We start from the raw sequence: 20341 nt of genomic DNA, 5'->3' as shown, positions 1-20341 counted from the left end.
ACGTCCAAAGCGTAGTGCGTGGCGAAGGTCGAGGAGGAAGACCAAGCGGCAGCAGCGCAAATGTCCTCCATGGATACACCCCTGGCAAGGGCAGATGACGTTGACAAAGCTCTTGTAGAATGAGCTCTTATGGCAGATGGAACTGGTTGCTTCGCGAGCTTGTAGCACAGCTCTATAGCAGCAACCAACCACTTTGATAGTCTCTGCGTAGATATCTTTTTTCCCTTATGACGGCGGCCGTAGGCCACGAAAAGTCTGGAGTCTGTGCGGAACGATGCAGTTCGATCTATATAGTAGGCGAGTGCTCTTCTCACGTCTAGACAGTGTAGAGCTTCTTGGCCCTTATCCGTAGGCCGTTGGAAAAAGGCAGGTAAGGTAGTGGTTCTATGCAGATGGAATGCGGAGACCACCTTCGGTAAGAAAGCGGGATCTGGCCGTAACACCACCTTATCATGGTGAAACATGGTGTAAGGCGAGTCCGCTCTGAACGCGCAGAGATCACTTGCTCTTTTAGCAGAGGTGAGTGCAACTAAAAGAGCCGTTTTCCATGAGAGGAGGTGAAGTGGTATCGTAGCCATAGGTTCAAAAGGTGGTTTTACTAGTTGGCTAAGCACTAGTGACAAACTCCAGCTAGGATACATTTGCCGTAGTGGTGGGTGCAAATGTAAGATTCCCTTTAAGAAGGATTTCGCAGCAGGGTGTGAGAAGACAGTTCGACCCTGTACATGCGGGTGAAAAGCTGAGATTGCTGCCAGGTGCACCTTCAGAGAGGAGTACGTAAGGCCCTTTTCTGACAAATGCAGTGTATATGCTAAGATTTGAGGCATGGAAGCCGAGGAGGGTCTGAAATTATGCTTGGTAGCGTAGATGGAAAACCTTTTCCATTTCATGGAATATGACTTCCTTGTTGACGGTTTCCTTGCATTAAGGAGAACGTGTCTTACTCCTTCAGGAAAGTCTGAGAACATATCCTCCAGGCCGTCAGGCGAAGTCTGTTCGGGTCGTGGTGCAGAACCCTGCCGTTCTGTTGGGACAGGAGGTTGTGTGCCAGAGGGAAGTGATGGTAAGTGCTTTCTGACAGGAGGAGAAGGGTTGTGAACCATGGCTGACGTGGCCACCATGGCGTCACGAGAATGCAATCTGTGTTGTCCAGTTGAATTTTCTGTATGCACCGTGTTATTAACGGAAAGGGAGGGAAGAGGAAGTGTAGTGGACCGGTCCACGTCTGTATGAAGGCATCCCCTGCAGACTGTTGTGAGGGCGGACCTCTCATAAAAAAGATCGCACACTGTGCATTGTCTGGTGCAGCAAACGCATCTATTGACGGAGTTCCGAATTTCCGGAATACTGGCAGAAGGTATGACCGGTGGAGTGACCACTCGTGGTCGTTGATGGAATATCTGCTCAGTCTGTCCGCTTGAACATTCTGTATGCCAGGAAGATGTACCGCAGTGAGGTGAATCTGATGGGCAATACTCCAATGCCACAGGTGCATTGCTCTTTTGCAAAGGCGGGTGGATGCTGTCCCTCCTTGCCTGTTTATATAAAAAACCGTCGCCACATTGTCTGAGGCGATCTGTACGTGTAGGCCTTGAAGAGATGGAAGGAACGATTTTAACGCTCTGTGAACAGCTAGAAGCTCTAAGCAATTGATGTGGAGCGACTGTTCGTACGGTGTCCATTGCCCCTGGACCGTGAGTACGTCGAGATGAGCTCCCCAGCCCCATCTCGAGGCGTCTGTTGTAACCACTGCTGATGGACTTGGCCGTAAAAAGGGCATTCCCGCAAGCAGGTGAGCTCGAACTGTCCACCATTCGAGCGAAGGGAGGATGTGGCTCGGAACAGTGAGGACCGTTCCTTGAGATTGGTGTTGGGGTCGAAACGCGCGGACGAACCAGATTTGTAGGGTTCGCATGCGTAGTCTTGCGTGTGTCAGAACTGCCGTTGTGGCTGCCATAAGTCCTAACATGCGCTGAATGTTGAAGGCCGCTTGTTTGGGTTGTTGCATTATTTGTGTGGCCAGCGTCTGAATGGAGGATATCCTGTCCACAGGAAGATACGCCTTGTGGTCCGTGGTGCACAAACGAGCCCCAATAAACTGAATGTCTTGAGTTGGGGTAAGGTGTGACTTTTGATGATTGACCTGGAGGCCCAGGTTTGCTAGGAGCGCAAGTGTGATGGAAATGTCCTTCATCAACTGTGTCCTTGAAGCTCCCACAAGGAGCCAATCGTCTATGTATGGGTAGGTTGCAACGCCGCGTTGCCTGAGGTACGCTGCAATAACCGCCATACATTTTGTGAATGTCCGTGGTGCCGTGGAAAGTCCGAAGGGCAGAGCTCGGAACTGGTAGTGGTTGTTGCCAACGGCGAAACGCAGAAACTTCCTGTGGCATTGGTGTATTGTCAGGTGGAAGTATGCGTCCTGTAAATCTACCAGTGCCATCCAGGAGTTTCTGGGGATTAATGGCAGAATCGATTGTAAGGTGATCATTCTGAATTTTCTGTGGCGGATGAATTTGTTTAGGGCTCTTAGATCCAGAATCGGGCGCTGTCCCCCATCCCTTTTCGGGACTAGAAAGTACCTGGAATAAAAACCTGTCCGATGATACTGGACTGGGACAGGCTCTATAGCCGCTTTGGCTGTTAAGGTGTCTATTTCTTCCTGAAGGGAAGGTGATGGGGGAGTGGAAACAAAATGATGTCTTTTTGGTGGTGCTTGGAACTCTATGGAGTAGCCCCTCAAAATAATGTTCAGAACCCATTTGTCTGTGGTTATTTGTTGCCAATTGTCGAGAAATGGAAGAAGCCTGGAGACGTGCTGAAGTGGTAGAGGTAGAAAGTCAAAGAGACTGCTTCGATGAAGATGCAGCCTTTTTAGGTGGTTGTGGTCTCTGCTGTCTCTGGTTAAAGGATTGCTTTGGAGGAGGAGCTTTACGTTTCCAGTATTCAGATTGTCGAGGGGATCTGGAACGTTTGAAGGGGGTTGGTTTCCATGATCTGGGCTTATAGCTCTGTTGTTGTTGTTGCTGTTGGGCTACCCCCAATCTTTTCGCTCGTTTGCGGCTGTCATCCACGGTGGACAGTATATCGTCCGTTGTGGCATTAAAGAGACCTTGGCCATCGAAGGGAAGGTCTTCTATCTTGAATTTTAGATCAGGCTGCAACGAAGAGGATCGAAGCCAAGCATGTCGCCTTAGGGCAATGGAGGCGGCCATCGCCTTGGAAGTGCACCCCACAGAGTGACGGATGGTGTTTATCTGTTGCTTTGAAATCCTGTTGAGCTCCTGAAGTAGCTTGCAGGCTTGTTTCTGGGAGGGCTCAGGCAGGGCAGAGACTAGCGTATTCAGTTGGGAGGAGATATTGTGGGAATACGCGGCGAAGTATGCTAGGTAATTGTTGATCTTGGCAGTTGCCGTCGAGATTGAATACATTTTCCTTCCAAGAGTATCTAACTTCCTGCCTTCCTTCTCAGGGGGTACCGGGTGGCGGGTCTGTTTGGTTTTAGAAGATGAATGCACTATCAGAGAATTCGGTGCTGGATGGCTAAATAAAAATTTCGAATCCGGTGCTTGGATCCTATAAAGGGATTCGATTCGTTTTGAAGTCGGGGGAATGGAGGCTGGGTTGTCCCAAGCTTCTTTGATGGCTTCTAGGTGTACCGGCAGCATCGGCAGAAAGGAACCAGCAGGTAAATCTGAGTGCACCAGGTCGTGTACCACGTCTGTCACCTTGGGTGCATCCGAAGTCAGAGTTACGTTAAGTGCAGAGGCCATATTGGCAATCAAGTCCAGGTATGTCTTTGCCCCTTCGGAAGGTGACAAATCCGCGGGCTTGGCGATATCTGAAGCAGGGGACCCAGGGGACATGGACTGTATCGAATCCGATGATTGAGCTTCGGATTCAGCATCAGAGTCAGGTTCGGGTTCAGGTAGGTCCGGTCTGGTTGGAGTCGTGCTTTTGGGTTCCACTGGAATCGCACCCCTAGGTTTAGAAGTCGAAGTGGAAGGAGTCGGAGACGGCTGTCTCGGTGGTTGCTTGCTCCGTTGGACAGGAGTCGCTTCCTTGGATGGGTTCATGTGATAATCGGTTCGGTACCGAGAATGATGGTATCCGCAGCATGCATGGGATTCGATGGAAGGAGACCTTGAAGCATAATGGCGTCGCCTCGGGGACATGGATGGGGACCGAGATCTCGGGTTGTAGCGATGGCGGTCCCTCCCTCTACTAGGGGATCTCTCCGGGAAACGCGCATGATGGTACCTATATCTCTCCATGCTGGGAGACCTGGCTGGGAACCGATGCGCATCGAAGTACCTGTAAGCATCATGTTTGTGCTGGATGGGATTCGACATATCGCGGAACGATCTAGGATTGATGTGGTGTCGAGTCCACTGTTGCGGGTCTCGAATCGGCTCCAGCGCAGGGTCTAGCATGGATCCATGCGGGGAAGGGGATCGGGACGGAATGGGAATAACTTCTTCCGTCTGCTGGTGCGGCGACTCCGTAGCCGGGGTGGTCACTTCCTGGGTGTCGGATCCGGGAGTGGAAGGCTCGCATTGCGTCTCAGGCTCATTCTGTTGTTCGGAGGATTTTCTCGAGTCCTTCGGAATCTTCGGGTCCTTCGGGTCTGTCGGTTTCCGCGGAGCCTTCGGATCGGACGGTTTTCTCGAATCCTTCTGGCCCTTCGGGTCGGAATGCTTATGTTTCTTAGTGTGCTTCCCGCCCTTTGGTTTAGTCGCCGCGGCCGTTTGTTCTGACGTTCTCGCGCCGTCGCCGGCTTTCGCGGCATCGCCGGACTTATGCTTGCTGGGAGCAATGGCCACTGAAGCTGCCGACCTTGCGCCGTCCCCTTGGGGAGTCAGTAGGGGAGGCGACTTACTTGCTGACGAAGATTGCGACATATCAGGCTGGAGCACAGACTCCATTAAGTGGCTTCTGAGTCTAGCGGCTCTGTTTTTTCGCGCCTGTTTGCAAAATTGAAGGCAGTGCGCACAGGCGTCCACTTTATGGGATTCTCCCAAACAGAACAAGCAAAGCGAATGCCCGTCCGATGTAGGGATTTTCGCCCTACAGCGCGAGCACCTTTTGAAAGTTATTTTACTGTCCCTTCCTTCCATACGCCCGGGGGGGGGGGTGGGGGTGGGGGAAGGGAGGTCTGAGGAAAAAGCGGGGAAGATATTTATCTAAATCTTTTTTTTTTTTTTTTTTTTTTGAAGATAAGAATATGAAGAAATAGCGAAGGATGAAAGAAGAGGAAACTTGAGGAAAACGAAGGCTAGATATCTGAGGTAAGTGAGGAGCGCAACGAGGTAGGACTATCCCGGGCGGCGGTTGGAAAGAAACTGAGTGGGTTGGGCGCCTCCCTCGCGCTACAGGCATGCGCAGTGGATGCCTGCTCCCCAGAGCGGGAGGGAGTGCGCGCCAAAAATAACGCCTAGGCTAGCTATTTAAAATCTCCGAGGTAGGGTTCGTCCTGATAGGAAAACCCATGTGTGGGACTGCACAGAGACCACGAAGAAGATCTGAACTTTGTCCCATCTAATGCATTTATACTATTCCCCTTTGCTATTTATCATCTAAATTAAACTGGGCGAGCTCATTCAGAGACTTGGGATGAGGTGCCATTATATGCCGTTGACACCAAACACAGTTTCTTGTTTTCATCCACTACAGGGGTGGCTGGTAGTGCCCTGAGCCAACTGCTAGGAAGCAGTAATTGGCTGAATTATGTAAACTCAATCCAGATAAAGCAGAAGTACTGTGGCTAACTACTTAATCAGACCAAGAAGGCGGTGTCAAGATCAAATTAGCAGACTGGTGATGCTTTTAAGATCCTGTTTTGTTTATAAAAGTTCCAGCAGTTCTGTAGCAGGAAGTATTTTTCACTAACTTTGGTTGGTTGTATCAGCAATGTCTCTTTTAGAGAAGAGATACCTTAGTTCTTGACATTTGGTGATATTCAAGTTTGACTATTGCATAAGACAATTCTTGCAAAGTGTTTAGAAACTTCAAGGATCCAAAAGACAATGTAGGCCCCATTTTGGGCTTCCCATAATACCTACCTATCTATCTATCTATCTATCTATCTATCTATCTATCTATCTATCTATCTATCTATCTATCTATCTATCTATCTATCTATCTATCTATCCCTCCCCTTCAAGCAGGCACAGGGCAGGTAACAATATAACAAAGCATTAAAAACCAGGTACATCAATTTAAAGTTAGTCAATTGAACAGTAACCAATTTAAAAGAATTTTTTTCAACGATTAGAACAAGTCAATTAGAACAATTCAAGGCAGCAGCAAATTTCACAATATAAGCCCTTAGTTGAGCAGTAAAATGAAGACAGATGGTATTATACAGTGTCAATACTTCATCTAAATGGACTGTTGAATGGGCAACATTTAACATATTAACTGTCTTCCAGTTTGTGCCTGGACACAATTCTGGGTGCTGGATTTTAACCTATAAAGCTTTATATTGTTCTGCTTGGCCATGTCAATTGTGCCTCTAATGGTCTTTACTCTCTTTGTAATAAAGAGCCTGAAAATGCCTTCTTAGAGAATAGAATTGTTGGGCTTGAAATAGGCCTAGGCTCCAAACTTCATTCAAACATGGCTAGTAGTGAATTCTACCAGAAACTTGCACTAAGAGAAGGATGGCTACAAAGGATGCGCAGAAAGACAGAGTGGAAGAGCAGTTGGAGCAAGTAGGAAAGGAAGGAAATTCAGGATGGCTGATCAGGGAAGAATACAAAGATGGGAATCTATTATTTACTTGATAGGTACTGTTGGTGATCCTGAACGGTGAAAGTGAACATTTTGCCATTTTCCATCACGGCGATGCCAGACCCGTGTCTCTTCGGACTGCATAGTCTTTGGCATTCCACTTCCATCCATGTATTGTGTCAACCGTATATATGCGATGCAGGCAGCATCATCACCCACAAGGTGGACATGAGGATTCAGAATAATGGTGTGGATTGGCTTGTTGCTTTTAGACAAAGCTATGGGGGGAAAAATGCAGGTTTTATAAACTGATAAGGCACAAATAGGTGCAGCCAAGGCAGTACTAAAAGTTCCAGTTAAATACAAGACTTGATCACTAATGGTATGATGAATGGATCATAAACACATTTAATGTTTTTTGGAAAGGATCCACAGAGTAACAGCATCAGATACCATGTCGTAGTGTAATAGGTTTTTGAAGAAGCCTGAGATCTCAATTGGTGACACAGGGATTCATAGCTCAGACCAGTAAGAACTCACTTTACCCTTGGATCAAACACAACACGTTAGAGTGTTTGAAGTGTTCCATGTACATTACAACAAGCCTGCTGAAGCGGGCCAATATTGTTATCCTGGTATTATTCTGATATCTAAGGCAAGACTATGATTAAGGCAAGATTAACTATGGCTGACAGTACCTTATCCAAGTCCACAGTGAGTTCATGATAACTGTCAGAGACCAGCAGCTCAGTCATGGTTGAAGCTCTTGAACTGAATTCCTGCTTCACACAAGGGGTTTGTCTGTATGCAAGCCCTGTATTTTTTTTTCCTTTGCTACCATCAAAACACTATTGATTTTCATTACTGTATACTGAGGTATTATCTGAACAGGAACACGATGTTGTTATCACTGACTTCCTTGAGATAAAGGGAGAAACAAGATGTGCCTTCCTTGGGATTAAAAATAAAAAATGAAGCCTGTGTTCCTTATTATGGTTGGCTCAAGCAACAGGAGTTATATGCCTCAGTACAGAAGAGCAAGCAGTCTTCTTACCACTTTTAACAATCGCAAAGTCTTTTAATGGTGAGCTGGTACTAAAAAGGCCATGAGAATCCTGTTGTAACATATTTCAAAATAATTTCAGAAGGAGCCATGAGAACACATCTGCGATTTATTGTCTAATAAATTTCTTTCTCCCCTTCCTTGTTGCTTGTGGAAAAACAGATTTAAAAAAATTGGTGCATACATGAAGGAAATAGGCCAATACCTGATAGTAATATGTACAAAAATCAATTGGTATCAATCCAATAAATGGCTGCTTTTCTGAAGGCATATAGTTACACAGAATTTCTCATGTTCCACTTGATATCTGAATAGAATTCCTTCTTTTTACCAATTTGGCATTTCATTACAGTTACAATAATCTATTTATTTAGCACAAAGATGTCAAAGCCAATCACACTGCCATGATACCTTGCTATACATGATTTAAAGTAAAATCTTCATGAATAATAATAATAATAATAATAATAAATTTTATTTGTACCCCGCCCTCCCCCGCCGAAGCAGGCTCAGGGCGGCTAACAATACGGTGAATCATGAAGTGAATCATGACAGTTTTCCCCACAATGGACATTTCATAAGAACTATTGCATGTGGCAAGAAGTGGTATGGACCACTGAGTCTTGCAATCAATTCATTTACGTGGGGCAGCAAAGTACTGTCTATTGTTATGTGGGATGATACTGAAAGAAAATGCTCACCATACAAAACTGGCATGGTAAAAGTCTACTTGTAACAACTTTACCACGTCAAGAAAGCAGTGTGAGAATCAGATAAGAATTTGTTACTTGGGACAGCTGCTTCTGTGAGCTAACTCTGCTCTGATGTCATCTCATAGCAGAGAGGTCATATGGACTCTATCTTGGGAACAGGTTCAGGACATGTCTGGCTGATTCACTGTCTTGCACCTGAGCAGACATACAATGGCCTTTCATCAGCATGTGAAACAGAATCTTGAATTAGCTGTTTTTATTACATGCCTCACAATACATTCAGCAGTTTCAGGTAGAGCACTGTGCTCTACCATATTTCTATCGAGACAAATAAATAAAATTGTTTAAGGATTTCCAGCATGACAGGATGAATAGTTGCTTTATTGGATCCCCTCTAGCAATTTTTACTTCACTTTCCTAATTTTTAAAATATATATTCAAAATAGGTTTTGATTGAAACAGACGTGGCGGCATATGGGAGCAATATATTCCAAGAACATCATGAGCTCCTCCACACCTACTGTGAACATCAGAAACATCACACCATCTCCAAAAAGCATTTCTCATATACTGTTGCACATGATTCTATAACACGTCATTTTTGGAGTTCAAGGGAGTTTCAGATTCAATCTGCAGTCCTAGCAAATGAGGCTGCTGTTCAAACAAACAAGAAGTGGTCATACTGGGCTGAGCTTTCTGAATTGTGGTATAAATGTTTCCATAAAATACTGAAGTAACTCCATCATAGCTTCATCATTCAAGGTACCAGCTGGAATCTGGCACCTACTAAACTCATTTAAAGAACATTCTAAATACCATGGAGCAGACAGACACGGCCTGATGTAGTGTTGGACTAGGATCTGGGAGACCCAGCTTCAAATTCATATTCTGCCATGGAAGCTCACTGGGTGTTCAAATAGCCCAATGTTGTTGGGTGCAACAGCCTTGGCCACGTAACTCTCTTTCAGATTAATCAACTTTATAGGACTGTGATAAAATGGAGGAGAGAATAAAATACAACACCACAAACTCCTTAGAACAAGAGCAGGATGAAAATGAATTAAACAATCTGAGTATTTAACTAAATAGATAGCCCACTGTGATGATCTCAACTTATTCGTTTGAAAGGCACAGCTACTAGTGAAGACGTACCATTCTCAAAGTAAAATCGGTGGAAGTCCATCCCCTCTACAAGATTTCCCAAAGCTTCTGGTTCAAATGAGGTAAGGCCTGGGTCACATATCTTCCTGTAGGGCAGGAAAAAACTCTCATCACAATGGCTGTACAGATTAGATTATTGATATACCAAATCCAGCACTAGGCTGTTTTCTTCCAAAATCAAAGGAATCCACACCAAGTTGAAATGTATAATTTGCTAAGGTTTATCTCTTTGATGCTGCAGGTCTCAATTGACAGACTTAAGGTGAGGTAGATCTGCATCTTTACTGATGTAACTATGGTTGAATTTGGGTGACAGGAAATCATTACAGAAATTTTATTCCCTCCACATAGCATCTGCTGGGTACACAACTCAGTGGGGCAAGGCCAGTTTCTGTGATCCTACTGGACTGAATTCAGGCAACTTTCACTCAATCCCATTCAATTTCCTTTCATACTATATAGCCCCCATCTCATATGGCTTTTGTCCAGGCAGGACCCTCAATCCTCACCACAGACTCTTGGCTGAGCTCAAGGAAGGACTACTTCTTTCCAGCAGTGGAAATATTGGTTGGATACAACCCAGTGAAAATTCTAACATGAACATACAAATCATGCAACTGGCATGACAACGTAATCCAAATTTGGTTGTGACCCTACTAGCAGATTCATGAATGTGTGAGGGATCTTGAACATGAAGCACATGCATATTATTTCATCAAGAGTCTATGAGTTACCATTTAAGGAATTCTACATCCTTGTGTCACTGCAAACAAGCCACCATCCCTCTCTGGAAAACAGCTTTGCAAGGCTACAAGCATTCATATCCCTTCTACTGTTAAAAAAATTGCAACTTACGTGTAGGCTTCAAAATCCCCATTATTGATAGCTTCAATTAGCTGCTCGGTAACCTTGATAATCTCCTGCTTACGAGCTACAGACAAGATAAAAAGGAGGAATACAATTGTAACATGAGATGAAAAGCATTATGGAAACCAGCAGAAGAAAAGGCCATCACAGTAACAGAGCTAAAGTCACTGAGATTTCTGCCTGATCAATGTGATTGCCATTCATTCATAAATACCTTCCACTCATTCCCACCGGCAAAATGTTATGCTGCTTGCATTATAACTGAATGGTCTTGGCGCACCTGTCTGTTTACAGAGATATATATATGTTGCATTATGTCAGAGATCCATTTTCTATTTGTAGAGAAGCTTTTCAAGCTCTAAACCTTTAGAGAGATTTGTAAAAGAAGTGAGTTGGCATTATATGAACAAACCTTTTGTGAGCCACATGGATCCAGCAGAAGAGGCCACTTGAACCTGAACTCCAAGAGCTATGCTCACTACCCGGCTTCATCTTCCACTTAAACTCAATGACAAGAAATAAGAATTTCCCTGAGCTGCAGAAATGTAATTTAACTGGAAATGTAAACTATTAATAGCCTCACAAAATTGTGGGGACATGATGGAGACTTTTATCATAAAGATGGAGTAGCCAAATTGGTCTTGTCACACCTGGACCTGGGTCTCCTGCCTCCATCTCATGGGGTATTTATCTCTTGCCCTGCCTCCCAATTCCAGCTCTGCCATACAGCTGTGGTTCCCAGCAGTAGCGGGTTTGGATATGTCTCACATTTCTTATGTTCACGTTCTTCCTTCATCTTCCTTCTCATCCTATTAAGTGTTGAGAAGTAGTGTCCTTGCTCCTTATTGTGATATCTATTGGTTGCTAGGCATACATCACGTGAGAGGGCTCACTGGAGTAAAGACTGCTGATTATATAAAGGGGATACAGACTACTTAATGCGAAGCAAAGCAGCCCCATTACCTTTGCTAATTTTTAAGGTGAAATGGTACTTGCGGGACTCTCTCCCAAGCAGTGTTGCCATGAGTACTGGAGAAAAATGTCCTGTTCCTTTACTAGAAGCTTAATGTGTGGTTTGGGGCAGCTGAAGCATTTAATGGGATGGTACTAAATAACATAACCTAATAAACTGAACATGAACCACTAGGGAAGTTGGGATATAAGTGTTTTAATACATTAACATTTCATTATGCTTCAATTAAAGGGAAAGTACATTTCCTCAAGCCTTTCTGCCAATCCTGCTCCCAAGGGGAATGAATTCCTCAAATGCAGTGAAGTAACTTTCCTTATCTTTCTTAGCTGTTCAATAATATTCTCCTGTCCATCATAGTAAAATAGTCTAGGAGGAAGAGGAGGCACTCTGAAGAAGTGTCTTAAATATGATGCATTGGATATAAGAAAGGAAGATGCATTCCATATAATGATTAAAGTTTTGGGCACTACAAATATCTTGATAAAAAAAGCCCAGGTCCAACTGACCCAAATCCAACTGATTTAAGACCCTGAGAAAAGAGCAAAGTAGTATCTTTATTATCACAATTTGTGAATGTATGTTCATGGACTAAAATACATTACCACTCATTGTCAGATATACAAGAGACATGCTTGCCATTGCTGCTTGCAAACAAGTGATATCAAATGCAAATTTTGGACAGAACGGTGATCCTGGGTGCTAGAAGTGCTTGTGGGAGCTGAAGACACTGGGGAAATTGTGGTCTATCGGCACAGGAAGCTAAGGCTTGCAAACAGCAAACTGTTTGGCATAGTTCATGTATGAGGACACTTAGAAATAATAAAATGGCTGTGGGTGGGTAGTAGATAAGACAGGAGATTTTAAATAACTGCATTTATGAGGAATTGAGAATATATTTAAAAAGTGAGACCATGGAGCTAAAAGAAATCTGTTCCTAAAACAAACTGTTTGTGACTCTGAAACTTGATTTTGAGAACCATCTGGTTCGGAACAGTACTAAGAGCTCTTGGTGGTGGGATGCAGGAAGTCTATGAGAGTGACAGGATGTTTCTGAAGAAGCAAAATGTGGAAATTCATCCTTGACATGCCTAAAGCATATCACATTACACAAAAATCTTAAGTGCACAGTATGCAGTTTGGACAATACAGCAGAAAATTTTAAATACTTAAAAATATTCAAACTGGAGTGATTCTTGCCAATCTGAAATTGTAGCATAAATAGCTACCTATTCCTACAAATTACATTATGAGTGAATACACCTGACAAATATTTGAAAAGATTTGGATATAGATATGCTGAATTAAAATGTCTGTTCAACAGTAGACTCTTAGATAGCTTTGACTCACGGGTGACCAATTTATGACACAAGTCTCAAAGGCTGTATTTTTGGCTCCTCTGATGGGAACAGGGGAGTCTCTGAGGTCTGCTGATGGCATACAGCCAAGCCTATAAGTTTCTCCACTTCCTTTCACCTCATGAGATAAAAGGCAAAACCATGCAAACCATGGAGGTGGGGAATAGGTGCATAATGTATATATTTTATAGCATGAATTATGTTATTCTTGCTTCAAAGTTTGGACTCCACATCTGACACACTTGTAAAAAGGCTGGCTACCAAGGCACTGAACAGATGATGTTACTCTCTCTTAATCCTTCACTTGTAAACTGGAAACCACAATTAGTTCTCCTAACATTATACATATTAAGAACCATTTCTGTTTGAAGCACTTCACGCACGCAACTTTGTGTTATTTGAAAACACTAATACAGGTCTTGCTCACCAGATGTTCCTGTAAAACAAATACTAATGTATACATTAGCTAACCACCACCCTGTGTCTCTGTGCACCATTTGACCATACTCAAAATTTATTATAAATGCAAGCTTGCTTTCATAGCTTCACTGTCTCCACACACGTTGCAGTATACTTTGCTACAACATAGACATCCAGGAAAGCCAGAAATGGCAGCCATCTTTTCAAAGGAACACTATGAATGGTGTGAGCTTTATTTTGTTGTACAATAACTGAATTGGTCTTGTATTTCTGTAGCTTCAACCACACAAACATTTGATAGAACTAAGTTGGCTGGCCTGTTTACTAGAACACAGAATACATCCAGCTAGAGCCCAAGCAGTCCCAACAACATCAGGAAATGAGATTAAGAAAATTTTACAGCCTTACACAGCTGTCCTTGTTTCAAGACTGGCAAAATCTCTTCCAGCACTCATATCTATGGACGGCCATTTCAATGGACATGGGTTTGACAGGAGAAGGAAAAGACAGCTAAGCAGGGCTGGATCCAGGGAGAGGCAGAGGGGAGCGCTTGTCTTGGGTGCCGCTGGAGGGGGGGGGGGGCGCCAAATTGGGTATGAAATCCATTCTATTCTATGAGCCCATAAAACAGAATGGGCCCAAAGGGGACACCATTTTTTTAATTTTGCCCCCGCCTCAAAAACATGTAGATCTGGTCCTGCAGCTAAGTGATCAACTTTCTGGTTTATTTGTAAACCGTCTGCATGTCAAGCATCAACTGCAGCCCACTCATAATGGTGCATAATGTATATATTTTATAGCATGAATTATGTTATAATACATAGGCCATCCCTTTCTTCTAGCTGTCTGGGTACAGACAAAGAATAGAATTTGTTTCATATTCAATAAATGTATGCAAATCTAAAATAATAATTAGGTGCCATCAAGTTACAACCATTTTTTGATAATCCACTCAAGGCAAGAGATTGGCAGATGTGGTTTGTCATTGCTTTCCTCTGCATAGCAACCCTGGTCTTTCTTGGTGGCCTCTGATCTAAATACTAACCAGCTGCTTAGCTTTCAAACTCTGAAAAGACATGGGTAAGTTTTGTCTGTTCAGGCTGCTATGCAAGTCTATGAGCTCAAAAAGCACTGCTCTTAAGCTTGAGATGCTCCAGAGTAGGTTGGATATGAGAAGATTCATTTTTACCTTTGAGAACAAGCAAAACAATGACATGTTTTGTCATGATTCCTCTTCAGATCCCATATATAGGCAGAAGACAACGTGTGCCTAAAGGAAGCAGGATTGAGTGGGTGCTGGCTGTGCAGTTGCTAGAAGGTAGGCATAGTGCCCACAGCAATACAAACTTTGGTAAGCTTGATCTTGTGAACAGGAATGCTATAGTTTTTGTAATGTTCCTGATCGCAGGTACTGAGATGACACACAAACAGTTTAGAAACACACAGACATCTTCTGCCCACATTCCAGTGAGTATGTATAGGCAGGGGTGAGGCCTGAACACTTAATGTCTACTCTTCCTTTATGTGCCTTGGCTTTTACTGAGGTATGTTGCAGGCTATTAATACACTGACCTAGGATTTCCTATCTGAAATAGGACCAGAAATAAAGAGAAAGTGCAGATGAGCTTGTGAAATGACTTCAGGGACATGCGATTTACGATAATTTCAATAACTTCAAAACTCAAGGCAGACCCAGCCTTCTTTCCCAGTCTGATGTATCAGAGCCATATAGCTTCTGCCTTGGCTATCTATTCTTTTTCTTGCAGCTCTCTTCTAGTTTATTTCCAATTTGTTGAACTTTTTAAAAAAGTTCTAACATGACCATGGCCGTTTGTGCTGAGGTATCCCATTGTTCAACTCCATTCTGTTTCCTTTCCACTCTGACACCAAACTTCTATTGGCAATGCAGCAGTTGGCTTTTCCCCTCATGATCTTTTACATGTATATACCTTATGTTACTTTTAATAATTAACTTTCTTTTACTTCTCTTAAAAAGTTAGTAACACTGAAGACAGCTGTGCATGATTAATCTCACTAGTTTTAATAACTACTGCTTGCAGCTAGCCCAACTTTAGGACTGGAGACAAACCTCCCACAATACTGGTGGGACCATGTCACTGGGAATCCAGCATAGTCTGTTCACACAGTCATCCAAGAGCCTCTTGGACCAAGCTGAGAGTTTCATATTCCTTAGCCATTACTCTCATGACCAATGTCTAATCTCAGATTAATGAAGACAAGGAGCTAGATGTGTGTGAGCTAAATATGTATAAATCCAAGTATTTCAGTTTCCTGGCTGTGTGCATGAGTTTGTCTGTTATGCACATGAAATGAATTCATTTCTGTTCTTATGAACCAGACATGGAAATTCCTGTGAACAAACAACAGAATGACCCGTACATATAGCCACATGATGCTAAGTAACTGGCCTATTTTTTTAATCTGCAACTAGATTAAAGAAATCAATGGTACCGTTCATGACTTCAAATCTGAGCAGCCATGCAAGCATTGAGTGCAATCTAAAAATTTCAAAGTCTACAACGGAAAGCTCATAATTATGTTCTTAGCCTCTGGATCAGGAATTATTTCTTTCAACCTGTTCCTGTTTAATAAGACTAGGGCACAGCTGTTATTTTAATCCAGGTCCTTGAAGAGGCAAGAAGCTCTGGATAAAGTGTTTCATACAACTTTATGCCACCCACAGTTCCAATGTGCTTAGGCACAGCCTCTTTAGAAGCACATGAACCACTGCATCATCCTCTCTAAGGTGTGCTGCAGCACAACTATCCTGCAGCAGAACAAAAAACCTGAGGATCTGGCAACTGCTTGTGCAAGCTTAACATGCAACTTCAGGTAAAAATAAACTTTTTCAGAGCTGGCTATGTATACTTTGTATAGTGAAACTACCACAGAAAAGGAGTCAGAGACGTTTCTGTAAGTTGTTTTGAATGGCTTTATGCCTCTCCTGAACAGTTAAGCTGTCATCTGTAGAATGATATGGCTTTTCTGCATCTGCTGCTCCAAGTGATTCACTCTGATTCACCCACTAATGATCTGGCAGGGTCTGTAAAACAGCTGATTCTCTCTTCAATGACTTTAGATCCTCCCCGACTCATTGCATGCCTACGAAGAATTAAACACTTCCATTCCTAATAGACAGAAAAATGAAACACAGTAATATCAGCAAATGATCTGTCTTCTAGCCAAATACTCCCAACTGTCACTGTTTGCCCATTCTGATGCTAGGCACTTTGCCACATCCCACAGCAATAATTAATTAATTACCATTAATATTTCCCACACACACATAGCTAATTTCAGTTTTAGATATCAAATGTGTGGTGAATTTAAAACACTGCCAAGACTGACAGCCTCCAACTAGGGATGGGCACAAACCAGGGAAATGGAGGTTCAGCTCAATTCATGGTTTGTGAGGTCCCATGAACCAGGACGAACCTCCCTCCCTTTCCAACCAGTTGTGGGATTTCCCTCCCTCCTTTTCGCTGGAGGCAGCTCCCTGATGCCAGCAGAATAGAAGGGGGCGGGAGATCTTCCAGCGTTCCCTTTAAGTGGGATTTGCAAGTGAGCACCACATGGGAGTAGAGTCCAAGCATGGCTCAGCTAGTCAACTGAGAAGGCATTTAAAGGGATCCCTTTAAATTGTTTTTTGCAAGCTGTGCAAGCATTTAAAGAGACTGCAGTTCTCCAACCCCTGTTGCTAGCGCCAGGGTGTCTGCCAACACAAACTACCTGGGAGCTTTGCAGGGACCCAGTTCCCAAAAAATTTCAATGCTTAATTCAGTTTGTGTCCATCCCTACCTTCAATTACTGCAGGGCAGCAGTGCCTTTCCCCTAATGGTGCACCACAAAGATTACAGAAAGCTGATTATAGAAAGCTGGCTCAGGGTGGCATCAAGCCGCCCCGGAAGTAAGCCAGCCAGAAAAGGAGTGCTCAGGAGTGTCCCAATGGCTCATGGTTCGCCCCCAGAACAGGGACAGGCTGCATGTGTCGTGGACAAGTGTCCACAGAGCTTGTGTGCCTATCAGCCTCCCTGGTGCAGGACCGGATCTACATGTTTTTTTGAGGGGGGTGCAAAATTAAAAAATGACTCCCCCTTATGAGCCATTCTATCTTATGGTCCTACAGAATACAATGACTCCATACCCAATTTGGTGCCCCCTCTCTGTCTGTGCCTGGGGCAAGCACCCCCCTCTGCCCCCCCCCCCCCCAGATCTGACCCTGCCCATCTAGCCATCCAGATGGCTGGGAAGGTGCCTCTGAGCCACCTTGGAATTTAGGTACCACTTTGACAGTGGTACCTTTGAGGCAGCTCCTGGCTGGCCCAGGACCAGGTGCATGTGGGACGGGGATAGCAGGCAGATGTGAGCTTTTTAGATATGTCTGCCTGTCGTCCCTGGGGTGGCAGCCAAAAGGTCACATCAAGGAAGCATTTAAAAAAGTTATGTGGCAGCCATAGCTACTCAACAAATTGTCTGTGCTCACTATGTGGACTGACTAATTCTGACCATGCCGTCAACACTCACAGAGAGGTTCATGACAGTGAAGTAAAACCATCTAATTCACATTCAGTTATTGCACTTGAATGTGCCAATTTGATTTCAAGAAATCTGAATATGGCGGCTACGACAAGTAGGAGGATGCCCTTGTTCAGGACAGCTGAAAAGCCCTGAATGCATATTTGTGAATGCCTATATGTATGAGAGCATCCCTCATTTCCAAGTCTGTCAGGTTTTGTTCTGAGTCTTTCCAAAACGGAGACAGTGGAAACTGTACTGAGAAAAGGGAAAAGAAAGCAGCATGTGGTTGGACCCAGCTACTTTTTCACTCAGACTTCTCCAATCTTCCTCTTTACTAGAGCCTTGTCCCACAAGGCTTTTGTCCCCCAGGTCCCATGAAGGTCAAGCATAGCCATTCTGGGTGTTTAAAGGAACCATGGAAAAGCTAGCTGGATCCAACTCGATTCTTGTCAGATTATGCACGGTCAGTTGTTTTCTCCATCTGTAGCAAAATGGGGTTAGGTTACCAAGCAGCAGAAGGACCATGTGGCTGGGTGGTAAGATTCATGGAGAAAGCATGCTACGTTCATCCAAGTAGCAACCACACAAGGTGGTTAAGCATACACATCATTCAGACAATAGCTGTGACTGAATTTTCTCTTAACTGATGCAATCTTCCTTAAAAGGAGGGGGGGGGGGAGAATTATATTGACTAACAGGTACTGATATGACTACCATTCATAATCATGTTTTCAAGCATCATAGCCATAAATACAGATAAATGAATTCATGTTTGTCTCTCATGTGAGACCAATCAGATCAGTTATAGTAGAAATAAGATTATAAAACTGTTTTGCATACAGCAGATGGCTGATTTACAGCATTATTCTTCCAGGCCGTGATGCTGGTAATTTTATACTTGGTAGACAGAAGGGAGAGAAGCTTGTGTCCTTGCTGTTCCCCGCTTCTGAGTCAGACAGCACATTTGAAAGAGGGGGGGGGGCATAAATTTAAAAAACACATTTGCACATACTCCATCCATTAAGGGCTTCAGAAAGATTCAAAGGTGATTCCCAGTCATCACAGTTTATCTAGTAATTAGTAGCGTTTTTTTCTGAACAGGACAAGGAGACCTGCATTACATTTACTTGCTGTCCATGCAGGCCTCGGATTCAGCAGGAGCTCACAGGAGCAGCTCCTGAACCTTTCTGAGGGCTCCCCCTCCTCCTCCCCATTTTGTCCATTGAATAGTAGGTGCAGCTGCATAACAATCCCTGGATGAGCTCCACCACCTATTTTTCTACAAAGCGACCCATGTGTCCATGCATCTGGTGAAGCTACCTTTTGCCCAGGCCAGCGAATTCTACAACTCAGCCAGGCTTTAACATAGTATCTCGTGGCCTGATACTAGACATGGGACTTACTCCCAAACAAATGTCAAAGGCTGCAGCTTCAAGTCTATTTTTTGTAATTTTGTTTCTGCAACAAGCTAACATGACTGTAATTTCAGCATTTTCTTTACACCACAAATGGTGGATTTTACTTAAAAGTTGATAAGATTCATAGCCCCAATGATAATAAAATTAAAAGAGAAAGAACAAGCGAGGTTCAAGCTTTGTAATGCATGGCCTTCACAGAGGTTACATAGGATATTTTAATGCTACACAGGATAATATTTTTCCTTCTTTTAATCTAAGCTAGTGTTATATTCTTGTCTCAGAAAGATGAAAAAAGTTTAGAATGGCTTCCAAATCCTTTTTAGCATTTGCTTTAGATTACAGTTTATGTATTTGGAAAACAAAGGATCTATCTATCTATCTATCTATCTATCTATCTATCTATCTATCTATCTATCTATCTATCTATCTATCTATCTATCTATCTATCTATCCATCCATCCATCCATCCATCCATCTCTTATCTGTCTGTCCATCCGTCCATCCATTAAAAAAAGAACATTTGGCCACTAAATATTTTAAAGGGAAAGGGAAAAAAGCATATATAAAGGCAAAAATATAACAGTGGTGGCAGATCTACACATAAGTTTCTATAAAAGGTTTCCAAATATCATACACAATTGTTGCTATATGACAAATATGGATAAAGTTCTAAGGTCCACAGTCTACTCGTTTACCAAAGGTGGGCATTTAAAGTATCCATAAATATCCTGGGTAATTTTATTGCCAGTGAATTTTAAAAAAAACCAAGCTTGATTACAGTATAAAAACAGTGATTTTGTCTGCAGCAATAAAAGACAGCCTTTAAGGTATTTTGCTCCATGGATGGTTCTTACAAATTACATTTTATGTACACATGGCTCTCTCACATAAAACTGTGGTCCTTTTCTAACATAATTACTACCTTTAAATGAGGAGGGGAGTGACCCTTAAAACTTCAGCCACTAAAAACTGTGACTGGGAAGAGGAACTGTGGAATCTCAGGGAACATTTGAAAGCTTAAAAGAGCAAAGTCTGAGGGAATGTCCCCACTGAAAGAAATGGAAGAGTTTTGCCAAAGTGGCCGGGAGACATACTCATGT

At 43.3% G+C, this 20341-nt stretch overlaps 1 protein-coding gene across 19 annotated transcripts in view; it reads right to left on the bottom strand.

Annotated features, from left to right (window-relative positions):
• CAMK2D (calcium/calmodulin dependent protein kinase II delta) overlaps window positions 1-20341 on the bottom strand; it is a 216154-nt gene that overhangs the window by 3458 nt on the left and 192355 nt on the right. For 17 of the 19 annotated variants that reach the window (XM_060246872.1, XM_060246880.1, XM_060246884.1 and 14 more), the window contains 3 exons: window positions 10525-10600; window positions 9661-9755; window positions 6782-7010 (listed from right to left, as the gene is read on the bottom strand). In XM_060246872.1, the coding sequence (XP_060102855.1) occupies window positions 6782-7010; window positions 9661-9755; window positions 10525-10600 (400 nt within the window). Of the gene's footprint in view, window positions 1-6777; window positions 7011-9660; window positions 9756-10524; window positions 10601-20341 lie in introns of those variants that run through there. The other 2 variants (XM_060246889.1, XM_060246879.1) reach the window with 1 other exon arrangement.

Source organism: Heteronotia binoei, chromosome 9, assembly GCF_032191835.1.
Source record: "Heteronotia binoei isolate CCM8104 ecotype False Entrance Well chromosome 9, APGP_CSIRO_Hbin_v1, whole genome shotgun sequence".
NCBI lineage: Eukaryota > Metazoa > Chordata > Lepidosauria > Squamata > Gekkonidae > Heteronotia > Heteronotia binoei.
The sequence above is the reverse complement of the archived record's forward strand: the minus strand, read 5'-3'. Positions and strand labels throughout refer to the sequence as shown.